This window comes from Wyeomyia smithii, chromosome 2 (genome assembly GCF_029784165.1).
Source record: "Wyeomyia smithii strain HCP4-BCI-WySm-NY-G18 chromosome 2, ASM2978416v1, whole genome shotgun sequence".
In the NCBI taxonomy this organism is placed as follows: Eukaryota; Metazoa; Arthropoda; class Insecta; order Diptera; family Culicidae; genus Wyeomyia; species Wyeomyia smithii.
The window spans coordinates 35,642,390-35,658,650 of record NC_073695.1 but is presented as its reverse complement, the minus strand read 5'-3'; the positions used below and the strand labels follow the sequence as shown (position 1 = coordinate 35,658,650).

Genomic DNA, 16,261 nt, shown 5'->3' with positions numbered 1-16,261 from the left:
GGTTGAATTTGCAACCGCAGCATGCTGCAGCAGTATTGCTAGTAAAATTCAATGGTGAGCCGTTCGTCAGATATTCAATCAGTCTGGGGTGAATATCTTATTCCCAGGAAAATTTCCTATAAATATCATGTATTGATATATTTTTCGAAGTCAACTGGATATCTCTGTAGAAAATTTTTTGAAAAAGTGGTTTTTCCCTTATACGAAACTCTGCCATTTTGGGCAGCAAAGTTAACCCTTTCATTTGACATATAGATGGCACCAGAAGATGCAACGTGTACCGGACTTTTTTGTCACCGTGTAAAATCGTATGGGAGCTTTAAAAACCGGGCGCAAATCGGGCGTTTCACCGATCGATCTGAAAAGTTACACAGTTGTTATAGGACCCATAAGGAACACGAAAAGTGCATGGGTGCGAAAAAATAACACCACCGCTTTTTTCCCATATAACCGTGTCCCAGTCTAGTGTACATTAGGATGGGAAAAAGTGATCGATTTTCCAGAACCAGGTTTTTTGGTTCCTTTTGGGGCCCCAAACAACCCTAAACTTATCTGAAGTCGATTGGTTTTGTCTCATCTTGGCTCATTGTATTTCAAATTTGTATGAAAATTTATATGGGAAAACCTACTTTTTTGCATTTACCTTTCTAGAGAGCTCAATAATGATCTAATAATGCACTACATTATGTAAATGTATAGTATTTTAGATGCCTAACAACTTTGCAGAATACACTGAAGAGCTCTGATGTCCCCGAGAAGAGCTATAGCTGTTCAAAGTTGAGTATGTCGATTTAAATGGAGAATATATTGTTTTCTGCCAACATTACCAATGTACCGGCGCCAGTAGGATTCCCATCAGAAATATCCTGTTGAACGATTTTATACACTAAGCTGGATCAAACAAACAAATTCAGGTCAATATTCTAGGCATAGGTAGAATCTACAACGTGTTTCAGTGGTTACTTCTGATGGAAATCTGACTAACGCCGGTACACTGGCAGTGTTGGCAGAAAAAATGATTTGCAACATAAATTTCGACTTACTCAACTATGAACGGCTCCAGTATTCTTTTGGGACACCCTAGCTCTTTGATGTCTTCGGCCAAGTTGTTAGGCATTGAAAAACCTACCTTTTGAAATCGTGAAACCTATGGTTTGAGCCACTTTGAGCTCTTTAGAATGGAAAATGCAAAAACGTTGGCTTTTCCATATAAATCTCCATATAAATTTGAAAAGCAATGCGCCAAGCGGAGACTAAACCAATCGACTTCCGATAAATTTAGGATCGCTTGGGGCTCCAAATAGAACCAAAAAAGCTTGGTTCTGGCCTTCTGCTATCAAGTTTCGTTTTTTCCATATAACGATTCCCCACTCTAGTCTACATATTACCACCTCCCTATATTCATTTTACCCACACGAGTCCATTTTACCCCCAACAAACTATATTCGAAAATGCTAATGAAAACTACAAAAAATACTATATTTTAGTACTTCTTCTTATTTTTTGTATCAACCATCAGCGACTCAGTTAATGTGCGCTATCGACTCACAGTTTTAGTGTTAAACTGTGGCGGAAATTGAGAAATGGCTTAGGGTGTTCATTTTATCACCCCTTCCCCTATTGCTCGTTAAAGAACTACTTTCTCTGTCGTTAAAAATTTATTTCACCTTGACACAAAAAAAGTATACTAAATATCATTTAGAAGATCGCATACTATACGGTACATTTCATGAATTGACTAAAATTATCTAAACTACCATCAAGAATTCTAGTCAACATTTGGTTGCTTGGCCCAAACCAACATAAGATGAGAGAAAACGTACCATTTATCGGGTGCCAGTGCCAATGATGTTAGTAACGCCAATTTCTTCCATTGACGTGGTAAAATCCCGCTGAGATTTGGAAAATTTATAACCAAATTGTAGCAATATATTATTTATTTATACTCCGGACTCTGATAGTAAAGCGAACAGAAATCAATAACAAAAACATTATTGGTTATCACCTTCATTTAAACGCATCACCATTGTGATGTATTTCGTAACAGTTGAATAAATAAATATAATAAAACTGATTTGCTAAGTTCTTGCTGTTTTATTTTAAAACACGTTTTTTTGTGATAAAATAATTAGGCACTAGGGCGGACTTCTAATTAACACATTTTCAAGTTGTATTTAATGGGATTAGCAACACAAGGTAGAGCGTATGACAATACAGTATAATCAAACTCCTCACAATGCGCGTATTGTGACGTAGGGTTTGCCTCAATCTCCTCAAACTGGTGATCAGGACTTCAGAGCACTTTCTCGCGTAGTTTTTCACGATAACGGATTTTTTTCCAAAATGAATTACCAGCACGTGATACTTTTGGCTAGTGCACATTATTCTTTTCTCCAAATTACCTCAATCGATATCTCCCCCGATTTTCTGTTTTTTTTAACACCTAATCATTATTGTCGAGTTCCAATGTCCTCCCTTCTCTGTGTAAAAAGGCGAAAAGTTCTTCCATCGAACGGTTACGACCCATGAATTATAAATTACTCCATCAATCACTATTACAGTGTAAGCAGGAAAAATAGATATTCTCTATCGGAATACCCGGTCCAATATTAACGGCCAGTATCGTTATAAAGTACAGCGAACAACGGCGAAGCGAAAATCGATACCTGGCTGGCTAGAACCCACACCCCTAACTACCATCGGCACCACCGATGGCTAGCCGATGAATAACAGAGAAAGGCTTTTCTAATGGATGAAACTTTTTTTTATGTTCTACCCGCCCCGGCTGGCATTACAGGAGCTCCCAGGATGGCACACTGAAGGTGGACGGAGGCAAACCAATTACTCGAAGATCGCCCGGAAAGCTGAGACAGCTGAACACGGACACCGGGCTGTATGTGGGTAAGTAACTAATTCCAGTGAAATGCGAAAGGAAATTAACATGACTTGTCCACGCTGTCAGCCCTCATTGACGCGTAAATGTATGTTTTGGGTTCTTCTTTTATTATTTCTATACATACAACTATTTTTGAGCCCATCTGTAGGCCCAACACCCCCATTCAATTTACTGTGTAAGCCGTAAATAAAAAAAAAAGCTTTTCAGAAAATTGTTCACTTCCCTCGATTTAACAGTAGCTTCACAGTTTTAAACGATTCATCACCACTTAAAAGCACTCAACGAACCAAACCCACAATAACACCGCAATACTGGGCGAGTTTTTTTAACGCCACACAAACAGCCACATGCACACAGGAACACATACACACGCACACAAAAACCACCCAGGTTGTACTCTACAGGAGCAGTTTTGATAAATAGCCAAATAACTGGCCCGTGGTGGGTCCGATGGCACAGGTTCTGCCGGTCGTCCAGTCCAGCATGGTGTGGCAGTTTTTGACTAATCCACTGTGCAAACTTTTTGAATGATAAATGCTACCGTAATTGTGACAATTATTCACGGCGGAAACAAACTGCGAGCGTGGCCATTGTTCGTAGTAGAAACCATGTGGCGGTCTGCAGGGAGGTGTAACATTTTTCCGCAGCGGAACGTGGCACAAGTGGCACGGAAATGCAATTGCAACTTTACCCTAGAATTTTAGTGCATTCCGGAAATATGCTGCGATGGCAAATAAAATTGTTGAAAATATTATCCACATCAATCGGAATCCAACCGATGGTTTGGTACCCCTGTAAACATGCTTGGAAGGAGGGTGGTGGAGAGAGTTGCGGTGCACTGCCGCCGTTGGCATCAAACATAAATTTTACTGCTGAAAAACTCAACAGTTGTGCGACACATTCATTGCACTCTGCTACAAGCTGCTCGAACATGGGACGAACCAATCGGTTTTCATGCTTTACTGGCACGACCGGACAAATCGGAAAGCAGAATGGTTTCTGCTGATGAAATTCGTTGCGTTGCAATGCATTATATAAACTAGGTTATTTGAGGACGGAAATCCCAAAGCTTATTGATAATAGATTACTGCGAATTCAGAGCTATACAAATAATTTATCTAACAAAAACGAAAATTCCAAATCATATTTTGTTATCATTCTGTAAGGAGAGATTTACATTCTTTGGTGCTGTTCTCAAACCGATTTAGACGTTCACGCTTTCGGTTGGTGCTAAAGCTGCCATAAAATACAACTTGCCGGTATTCCGAAAGTATGATGTGCTAAAAGTGCTTTCATTCATCAATTGCATCATTTCTCTTCCCTTCCGGGACCATAAGAATGATTTATTCAATCATTCCCGTTGTCCACCAGGCTGTTACTATAGCAGGGCTGCTGCTGACGATGATGAGTTGAAGCTGTTAGAGCAGCAGTAAAATGACAGCGGAAAAGCATTCGAAGACGAAATTAAATATTTCTCCGCTCGGTTTCCGTATGTCGGTCCTAGTCGTCCTACATGGAGCACTGCACCGGGACATCCGACTCGAGCACTTCCGTCCGCACTTGACGTTGTCCTGTCGAGCGAGAATATGGAACAAGAGGTAGAATTTATGGCACTAATAAAATAATATCATCCCGCATTTGAAAGTAGCCCCCAGACGAACCGAGTTTGCGGTATTGGGGAAGAAATAATATCCTCTAGGATGTCACACGTAATTCGAGTGGCTATTGCTATATATATATTAAAAAAAAACATTTAATATTTTCCACTCCTTTGCGAGAGAGATTGAAAAACGAGAAAGATTAAGGAGCCGGCTGTGGCCGAGAAGAGGAACATCCATGTGTAATATCTATCTACAACCCAAGTTTTTTTCAAATTTTTGTCTTGTCTGCAGCTGTCAAAAATGTCAGATGTCAAGAATGACATAAATGTCAAAAAAGTTAAAAATGTCACCGACGGATGGTTGTCTGTCAAGTGTATGCAAATTAATCATCGAATTTATTCATTTGCTTTGACACCTTGTGGTGAAAAGATTGCTAAATGATGCACGAATAACACTGGTTTAGGGTTCATTTGTGAAACTGATTGGCCACACTCCACCGGCTGTGGTGGTTATTGAACGATAAATTTATCTTGCGGAAAGCGCGAAACGATATCTACCCGATCGTGAATGTCGGTCAAATGAAAATATTTGATTATATTTTAGTTGACGAAATATTTTTTTCCGCAATAATACAACAAACATTTAACTCGTTAAGTTTCAGAAAACCAGAATTTAAACAGGAAAACATTTCGAGCAAAACAATTTATTATTTTAGTTCCCTTTCCGAAAGAGCATTGCGCTCGGATATCGAGATCCAGAGAACGGTTCAATCCCGCCATTATCATCAGCGCCATCAATGTCATCATCAAAACGCTAAACTAGAGCTGTAGGTGCCAGCGTTGTTGCAGCAGGTGCCAATGACATGCTATCATATTGCGGGTGAAAAAACAAGCAATCAGAATTAGCGATGCTTGTGGCTAATCTCGATCGGTTAGTTCGGATGATTGTCGGTACCACTGAAGAATGACTTCTTCCTTCTTTTCGTTGTTATGATACGTGCTCAACGAAAACGAAACAAAAAAAAAAGTCTGGAGTAGATTTTCTTTTGTACAACAGTGAACATACTAAAACGCACAGAAAAAAGCGGAAGAAATCGTATCCATAAAAAGGCGACCCGATACCCTTGGCGACAAGCATCTGGAATGTTATGATCACTAAACACAACGTAGGGGCTACGTAATTGGAAAACATGATCCAGGGCGGCTATTACGAAAAAAAAATTGAACAAACAAGTGTATTACACTGTGCTACAAATGAAAAAAAAATGCAAGAACTTCTGAAGTGACCTAGTGTAGGTTGAAGGTCTTGTTGAGCGTAACATTCGCTCATACTAGTATTTTCCAAACATCCCCAAAATCTGAAGTTATGGTCAAAATACGGTTTTTTGGACCTCAGTGCATAAAAGTTTTTTTTTTAACTCAGTCATTTCTAGACCGATTTTTGATATTTTAGCAGTTTTGGAAAGAAGATAAACGGAGCTTTCAAAATATACACAGGTTTGTGCTAATATCACTGAAACATGTTGAGTTATTTGAGTTTAGATCTAATTTTTTAGACTTTTTCACGTTATTTTTCAAACAAACATGAAATTTGCCACCTGTTTTTGTGAGAAAGTTACTACAATCACACTAAAATTTTGAAAGTATATTCAATGACGAATCAAACAGAAGTGGTTTTGTGAAAATCGGTGAATATATAGCTGAGTTTTTGATTTCTATCGCACAACTATTTCACGGTGCTACAAATGGAGAAAAAATGCAAGAACTTCTCAAGTGCATAAAATTTTTTTTAACTCAGTCATTTCTTAACCGATTTTCAATATTTTAGCAGTTTTGGAAAGGAGATAAACAGTTTCTAAAACATATACAGATTTGTACCAATATCATTAATACATGTTGAGTTATTTGAGGTTTTATCTAAACTTTTAGACTTTTTCATGTGATTTTTCAACCTCAATTTGCCACCTGTTTTTTGAATTCTTCATTTAATATACTTTCAAAGTTTCAATGTTTTTGTAGTATCTTTCTCACAAAACCACAATATCGTACGCTAGCCTGGGGGCTGATAGCGGTCTCGATCAACTAGATTTACCGAGAGAATACGTTACCGATATTGTTTTTGGCACGTTTGGCATGTGTAGGATAAATACAACGATTCACTGTGACCCAGTGCTGAACCGAGAAATCTGGACCTGATCGGGAACCGCCCCCGATATCACAACCGTGTGAGAGAGCTAACCGACCAACATTGCTAATCACAGAACCACGGGGACCACGTAAAATTTCTCACATAAATAGGTGGCAAATTTCAAGTTAAGTTGAAAAATTGCGTGAAAAAGTCTAAAATTTAGATTTAAACTCAAATAACTCCACACGTTTTGGTGCTATTGGTACAAATCTGTAAATATTTAAAAACTCTGTTTATCCCCTTTCCAAACTGCTAAAATATTGAAAATCGGTCTAGAAATTGCTGAGTTAAAAAAAATTGTATACACTGAAGTCAAAAAACCGTTTTTGACCATAACCATAATGTTACACTCAACAAGACCTACAACCTACACTAGGTCCCATTAGACGTTATAAATCGATGTAGCACAGTGTTATATATGAGAATTACTTCGACTACCATGGAACAGGGTGAAATTGATAAATTTGTATAATATTGCAGTTTGCTAAATTTGCTCTCAATGGATCATTGTTAGATCGATGTAAATTCGGTTTGTTGCAAAAGCTCAAAAACTAGCTCTGAAATGGAAATCTTTGTGGTTTTCTGCGAATTTAACAGAATTACTTTCATGGCATGGAATAATCATTGTTGAAAACTATATTTTTTGAGCTTTCATCGAACTTTACTCACTTCACCAAATTTAACGTAATTACCCTTAAATAAAGATTACTTTAAGTAAATTTAATACTTTTTTTGTTATTTGGAAACTTGTTTGCTCAAATTTGATTGAGTTTTGACTGAGTTAGAAGAATTTTTCGAAAATAACTTTGCAAGTGAAACTTTGCCCTCTTCAAGGCACAACTTCCAGAAGCTCGATTGTAAAGGCTAAGGTATTCTTCTAGACCTATGCCAGGGACCTGTAACACATTAGTCTCCGTCCGTGCGGAGAAAATAACGACCGCTCGAAATCAAATGCGTTGCTAGGGTAATTTTATTGAACAAATTCTACTTCAACCTAACTGAAACAGAGAATCATGGAGAAAAACACTTCTCTTTTCTAAGTTTTCTCCCTCTCTTCTTCTAGCTTTTTAATTTTTGGCTCACGGTGTCTCTGGAAGAAGAAACTTATCCGAAAAAAAATAGTATCGCTCTTATACTCATCATTCGAAAGCTCAAGGTGTATCCTTTAATATGCCCCTTTATGTTTATTTATGTCCCCTTTAATATAATAAATTGAAATGTTCTATCGGCGGGTCCAGAACAATTTTTTTTCAGACATTTTTTTTGTAATTGAAAATCTGGTGGAATGGGAACTATGTATACTTATCAAGGGATTTAGGTGCTGGAAGGCCCAATCAGATAGTGTTGAAACCTTAAAGTTATGTTTTTTCATATAATGAAACAATATTTGGCATAATCTTAGATTTTTTGAAAAGGGTGAAGTGGGGTAAAAAAGACTAGAAAATTTTGAGTCCAAAAACTGCTGAAAAGAAAAAAAAAGCTATAACTTTTTGTACGCTTAATCGATTTATCTGAAAATTGATATGTTAATTCTATCCTATAAAAATATACAATGTCGGTTATTGTATGTTGCTGTCGAGGTTATATAATTAGATATTTACATTTTTCTTCAAAAACATGGTGATTTTTGGAGTTTTTTTTTGTCATCAGAACTAGGTCCTACAATTAAACAATATGTTTTATGAATCAACTCAAGAGCTTTTATTGGACGTATTCAAAAAGTGCACCGTTTGAAAATAAATAATTTTTTTAATAACAAGGTTTAGGCCATCATTTGAACCTGTTTCACAAGGAGCGCAACTTCATTTTGTACCCCCCCCCCCCTGGTTCTAGACCAGACGTTGGAGACCTTTTTTGGTTTTGCTCGTCACCTTCCAGCGAAGCGTTAAATCATTTCAACTAATATTTTTGAGAAAATAGGCCCTACGAAAATTTCTGTCCTGGGCTCTCAACACCTGAATCCCGCTCTGTATTTCACACCACTAACTCCTTTCCCGAAAAAAAACTTATATGTACAAATTTTTTCATGGATGAACAAACCCTGGAAATTTAAGCTCGATTGGGGGACATCGATACAAAACGGAGTTGCGCTCCTGACACAAGGGGTGTTAATAATGATTTAAAACATATATGAATAATGGAATTTTATCTGTCGTTACTAAACGGCGCATTTTCAATAACATCAAATGAAAGCTCTTGAGTTGCTTTATAAAACGTATAGCTTAAATACAGAGTCCATTTTTGTTAACAAGCAAAAAAGACCTGTAATAATCACCATTTTTTGAAGACAAATGCAAATATCCGATAATGAAACCCCGACAGCAACTTTTAACAACCGGCATTTTATATTTTTTTTAGGATAGAATGTCGATTTTTGAAGAAATCAATAAAATCAATCATCAATCAAAATCAATGTAATCAAAGCCACAACATTTTATTTGTTTTCAGCAGTTTTTCGACTCCAAATTTTCGAAGGTTGTTTTTACCCCACTTAACCCTTTTCAAAAAATCTGATATTATGCAAAGCTTTGTTTTGTTATATAAATAAAAAACAACTTTGAGTATTTCAGTACGATCAGAGAACCCTTATAAATAAATAAATAAATAAAAAAATAACTTTTTGTATTTCTGAAACATATTATTTATTTTCATTTCACTAGTTTTTCAATTACAAATATATGTTCGAAAACAAATTGTTCTAGACCCCCCGATAGAACATTTCAATTTTAGTAGAGTATTAAAGGGGACAGCCCAAGCTTTCGAATGACGAGTATTAGAGCGATACTAATTTTTTTTGGATAAGTTCTTCAACCAGAGACACCGTGGGTTTTGACCGTGTCACCTGTGGTTACCAAGAAAGGAAACTTTATCGGTCCTTTTTTTTGTTGTCTACTTATTTCTCTGCCATGCGACCGTCAGCACTTTATTTAGGCGAGGGATGTCGGGAATATAACCTATTTACCTCTTTCCGACCGAGCCCATATTATTGTGTAAGTAGAAGATGATTAAAAAAATCTTTTTCTTCTCTCTATTAATCTCAAGTTCATGGTTTTATCGCAGACAACGCCAGTGCCAACATCGCAGCTGCTCCTAAAAATAAGTGGCCGGAGCAAACAAGTGTATTTATATAGAAATTACTTCGTTTTAGATTTTGTTTTCCGTCATTTTTAACCTACACAATTGTATGGGCTCGGTCGGAAAGGGTTAGGACTATCTCACTGCTTCGGCATAGACCACCTTGGGACCTCATAGGTCCGGCTAAAGTGCAGGCTACGGGGAACACTTGGGTTACCGTGGTAGCTGGGAAGCGCCAAGAAGCTGCGACGCGCCGAGATGGCGAAGCGGCTTCAGAACACTTGAAAAAAATGAGGGGTGAAACTCAGTTCAAAGGTCTAAGATGTGCGGAACATCCTTCGATATCGCACCGGCTAGATGATACTTGAGCTTCAGAAGGACGCCAAGAACAAAGGAGCCTCTCACTAGCAGGTTCTTAGAAAAAAGGTGAAAGTTCCGAGCCCTCAAGGAGAAATGCGGGATGGAAGTGGCCACTGAGTTAATTCTCCTGCGAAAGGGCCCAATGGGTAACCAGGTGTCAAGACAGTCAAACTTAAAGTTGCTCCGTACGTTTACTTCAGGTCCTGGGCCTGTAAGAGGCCCGAGAGGAGCTGATTGTGCAGGCGTTGTGGTAGTGCAGGCTATAATGCAAATTGCGGGGATCCTCCCAAGTGCCAGGCATGTTTCGGAAAACAGGACGCCCAGCACTTTATGGGAGGCCCAGTGTGCCCTACCGATAAATCAGCTAGTAAACCACGGAAGAGGCCTTCGTACTTTTTAAGAGGGAAGCAACGAGATTAGGACTTGCCATTAACTCTGCTAAAACGAAGTACATGGTAGCTGGCAGAGAGCGTGGGAGTTCCCGTGGTGTTGGTGCTGAAGTGGAGAAAGATGGGGAACGATTTGAAGTGGTTGACGAATTCGTTTATCTTGGTACGCTTGTGACATGTGACAACGATATGAGCCATGAAGTGAAACGACGAGTTGCAGTTGCAAACAGGGCTTTTTACGGACTACGTAACCAGCTATCGTCCCGTAGTTTGTAGACTCGCACAAAACTAGCGCTGTATAGGACGCTGATACTCCCGGTGGTCCTTTACGGACATGAAACACGGACGCTGAAGGAAGCTGATCGACGAGTGCTCGGAGATTTTGAGCGTAAAGCTCTGCGATCGATACTTGGCGGTAAACTGGAAGATGGAGTGTGGTGCAGACGCATGAATCACGAGCTGTACCAGGTATACAAACATGCTGATATAGTGGAGGTAATACAGCGGGGCAGGCTTCAGTGGGCTGGATATGTAGCCATATTGCCAGATTGTAAAGCCGCAAAAACTATCTTCAGTAGAGAACCACGAAGTGGCCGTCAACTCCGTGGTAGGCCTCGTACTCGGTGGTTGTGCGCGGTGGAAAAAGATGCACGATCTGCTGGTGTACGAGGAGACTGGAGAACGGCTGCCCAAGACAGAAGAAGCTGGACATCTCTAATTTGTTCGGCCCTAGACCGGTGAACGGTCCGTTAGCCAACAAAGTAAAGTAAGTAAGTAAACCACGGATCTTCAGGATGCAACACCCGCAAACCAAGGAACATGGGACGGGCACCGTGCAGCGTTCTGGTCTGCGAAATCAGCGCCAAAGAGTGTGATTGAGGCGAGCAAGAGCGCTTTTTTGATAGGCTATTCGCGAGTGCCAATATGAATCTGTAGGGCATTGTCTACAGGATCGTAAAGGTTAAGACCAAAGGAGTGTTGGTGCCTGCAGAGCGATCACCAGCGATGCTGGAGTGTATCATCGAGGGACTTTTTCCCACAAGCCAAGTCCTTGGCCTCTAGCGGTCCAGTTTGTCGAGCCGCAAGGTTACAGAGTCCGCTTTGACAAGCGAATGGTGATAGCTTCGAATCTTAGTAGAACCAAATCATTCGTTCGCAAAAAGGACTCTAAGTATGGGTTTATTCTCAGGCTCTTCCACACAAAATCTTCTCTCCAGATTTAATAACCTCTCGTCTAAAGCTTTGATAATGTCATAGACTATAGCACGTTATATGCTTTTAGAGTGATAGCCTGCAGGAGGATATGATAAGGTCGATAAGGAAGGAAGTAGGTTACTAAGCCTGAAGGAGAAGACAAAAAGCACTATAACACGGAGCAGGTTACTTCTCAATAAGTAGCACTGCAAAATGGTAAAAAAAAAAACAGAAATGTGCAAACAGTAAAAACGTCCGGACAATGCCACAATAGAACAAACAACTACTGGTCGCAGTGGGGTCCACACAAAAAAAAAGCGGTCCAGTCTCACATCCGACGTTCTAGTATCTCAGACATGGACCAGAGCATCCAATCCGTGAGCGATGACAGCCGTGTCGACGTTCAGGAGGAGGCAAGGGTTATGAATGAAGAAGTCATCACGATCCTGATCCACAAAGGTGTACAAGGTACTGAGACTGCGTAGCGCTTACGCTCAGGAGCATCCATGTACTGGTGTCGCTGTACAAGATTTTGAAAAACTATTTCCAAAATCGAATACAAGTCTACAACACGGAGAAGAATCAGGAATGCGTTCAATTATCGCAGGAGTATTGCAAGGTTCTATCTTGAGTTGGCCTTGAGAAGGTCTACGGCAATCCATCAGAGAGGTCGAGTTAACGGCCGTAGACTGCTGGATGTACTCCAGGAAACTGGAGTTAGCGCATCATAAGACGAAAGTCACGGTTGTTAATAATCATAAATCAGAGCAACAGGCAGTGGTCATAGTCGGAAACTGAACCATTACCTCAAAGCGATCTTGGAAACGCTCATGGGGTTATGGTTGACGCCAAGTTTACGTTCAAGAACCACGTAAACTATGTCTGTAAGACGGCCTCAACGGCTATTGTAGATGTCGAATAGCTCAGCGATTTACTGTACATCTGAGTAGCAAATGGTAACTTCTTGCCAGCGTTGCTTCGTTCCCACTTAGGAATGGTCGGCCAGTGTGGTCCAGAGCTCTAGGTACTAACAGTTACCATGGCAAATTGGAAAGTACCAACTGACTCATGTGCTTGAGGGTTGCGAATGCGTATCGTACAATGTCGTCGTACTACGCAATCTGCATTTTCCCGGTAAGATGTCTATCAGCATCGCCACATCGACTTACTCTAGAGATATCCGGATGGCCATGGAGATACCATCTTGGTTTGAGAGTAAAGAGGGTGCAAGAAGCACAAAAAGCCAGTTCCCGACGTAATACTTAACCGTTGTTCCGGGAAGATAAGGGCTGGAGACTGGAGGGGTTTTAGTGGGTTCGCTCAATTTCAACTCCACTCCCTGAACTATCTTCTCAGGTGCTTGTAAGCAGATTTCCCCGCCCCCTTGTGAATGAAAAGTCTTATAAACTATAAGTCTTATTAAAGTTATGGGAATAAAGCTGCTGCACGATTGAGTGTACTACCGCTAAAAAAAATTCGATAAGCTAATTTCCATACGTACCCTACTGTGTCCAGCGTTAACAATAACTGTACTACGCAATGGTTTATTTTAACAGCACATGCGTTTAACGCTAAGCGGTATCGTTAATGATGGCAGGCCCTAAGCTTTCAAATGCATACTGTTCATTGTTGCGCAAAACTACACAAATTGTCGCTTTAGTGAAAAATGCGATTACAGATTCTGTATTTTTTTTCTAACTTGAAATTTTATCTAGGACTAAACTTAAGAGCCAGTTCGCGAGAACCGCAACCACCTTTACAAGGGAGGTTGTATCGAGGTTCTCCGATCGGACTGAAACTTTCAGGGTTTGTTTATGCATATAATAGAACAATGTTTTGCATAATGTCAGATTTTTTTAAAAGGGGTAAGTGGGGTAAAAAAGCATGTCAAAATTGATGTCCAAAAACTGCTGAAAACTTAAAATTGATATAACTTTGTGAAAACTGAATTGATTTTAATGAAAATTGGCATGTTTATTCTACTTTATAGAGGGAACAAAATGAAAATAATTGGAAGTTGCTATCGAGAATACATGATGAGATATTTGCATTTTTCTAAAAAAACAAGGTGATTTTCACAGCAGTTTTTCTCTTTCCAACAGATCTAGGATGAAAATCCAAATAATACGTTTTGTAGTGCAACTCAAGAGCTTTCATTAGATATATTCGAGAAATGCGCTGTTATAAAGATGTCTGAGAAAATCCAATTTTTCTATAACATGTCATTGACCATCATTTCTAACCCATTGTGCGAGAAGCGAAATTCCGTTTTGCGTCATTGTTCTTCCATTGAGCTATAGTTTTCAGGTATTGTTTGTTTATGGACTAATGCAATAGTTTGAAGAATTTGAGGTTTTTGGAAAAGGGGTTAGTGGGGTAAACAGGCTCTTCAAAATTTTATATTCAGAAACTGCTCAAATCGTAAAATAATTACTCTCGGCTTACACTCGAAGTTACACGATGGAATGAGAGGTTATTTAGAAGCCAACAAGAGAATGAACGAGTGTCAACAAAGCCACGCGATATTTTTTGTTGAGCTTTTTTTTAAATGTGCTTTTTAAAAATTAAATTACCATAAGAAAAAAGCTTCACCGGAAGATGCTCATGAAGGAATGAGGTCAAAAGTACACCCTTCTGCAGGAATAAGGCAATTCAAACCGGAAATGTATTTATCGGTAGAACAAATAACCAGAACTAACCTCTCATTTCATCGTGTAACTTCAGGCAAAGATAACTAGAACAAGGTACATAACTTCCATATTTTTCATACATTTTGAACACGACCGATTTCCGACGGTTAGTGCTGCCATCTGATGACTTAAATTCTCATAAAATGAGCAAAACCGATTTATCGTGTATAGTCCGTCATCGGTCGTTGAGCTGTTCAAGATTGTACATGAAAAAGGTGCAGCAGGTGTAGCTTAAGATAACATGCAGATTAATGATATTGTCATTTTCTGCACATAATGCTATGGCCATATTTTTTGCATTTCAAAGTACGAAAGAAAAGTGTGAAACTGACTGTCAGAGTGGGGGTTTATATTGAGGGGTTATATTTATTTTCAGGTTACATTCTACTAAAACTTAAAGTTTGATATGTCGCAAGCCAGGTTTTAGAACCATTGTGCATATGGTCAGGTTCGCCGGGGCACCCGATTTTTGCTTTATTAACCACGGCAAGAGTGTAAAACTTGGCTGTAACCAAACATTCGTACACGTTATCATCATTTTTCGGATGGCAGCACCGTAAAGTCCTCCACATGGATACTGGAAAAAATGTTTCACCTTTCAGCAGTCATGTCTTGGCCTTGTCGTCAGTTGATTTTGACGTTAAGTATACATCATATTAACAGTGTATAAATTAGTGCGACTTTTGCTCACGCGCAGGGACAACCATGTCCGATGAATTCTGCAAGAGTCAGGTATCTTGTTCTAGTCATCATTGCTTCAGAAATAAGCCGATTTTGCGGATTGAGCAGTGTATTTAGAACAAGATTTTGAAGAGCCGGTTTACCCCACTAACCCCTTTTCCAAAAACCTCAAATTCTTCAAACTATTGCATTAGTCCATAAACAAACAATACCTGAAAACTATAGCTCAATGGAAGAACAATGACGCAAAACGGAATTTCGCTTACGAATGTACGTGTACGAATGTTTGGTTACAGCCAAGTTTTACACTCTTGCCGTGGTTAATAAAGCAAAAATCGGGTGCCCCGGCGAACCTGACCATATGCACAATGGTTCTAAAACCTGGCTTGCGACATATCAAACTTTAAGTTTTAGTAGAATGTAACCTGAAAATAAATATAACCCCTCAATATAAACCCCCACTCTGACAGTCAGTTTCACACTTTTCTTTCGTACTTTGAAATGCAAAAATATGGCCATAGCATTATGTGCAGAAAATGACAATATCATTAATCTGCATGTTATCTTAAGCTACACCTGCTACACCTTTTTCATGTACAATCTTGAACAGCTCAACGACCGATGACGGACTATACACGATAAATCGGTTTTGCTCATTTTATGAGAATTTAAGTCATCAGATGGCAGCACTAACCGTCGGAAATCGGTCGTGTTCAAAATGTATGAAAAATATGGAAGTTATGTACCTTGTTCTAGTTATCTTTGCCTGAAGTTACACGATGAAATGAGAGGTTAGTTCTGGTTATTTGTTCTACCGATAAATACATTTCCGGTTTGAATTGCCTTATTCCTGCAGAAGGGTGTACTTTTGACCTCATTCCTTCATGAGCATCTTCCGGTGAAGCTTTTTTCTTATGGTAATTTAATTTTTAAAAAGCACATTTAAAAAAAAGCTCAACAAAAAGTATCACGTGGCTTTGTTGACATTCGTTCATTCTCTTGTTGGCTTCAAAATAACCTCTCATTCCATCGTGTAACTTCGAGTGTAAGCCGAGAGTAATTATTTACGATTTGAGCAGTTTCTGAATATAAAATTTTGATGAGCCTGTTTACCCCACTAACCCCTTTTCCAAAAACCTCAAATTCTTCAAACTATTGCATTAGTCCATAAACAAACAATACCTGAAA

The 16,261-nt window shown here is 39.1% G+C and overlaps 1 protein-coding gene across 1 annotated transcript in view; it reads left to right on the top strand.

Moving 5' to 3' along the window:
* The window catches only part of LOC129724507 (uncharacterized), a 589,670-nt gene that overhangs the window by 565,277 nt on the left and 8,132 nt on the right, over nucleotides 1-16,261 (top strand). Inside the window, exon 17 of the mRNA XM_055679461.1 lies at nucleotides 2,798-2,901. Coding sequence (XP_055535436.1) covers nucleotides 2,798-2,901 — 104 coding nt within the window. The remainder of the gene's footprint in view (nucleotides 1-2,797; nucleotides 2,902-16,261) is intronic.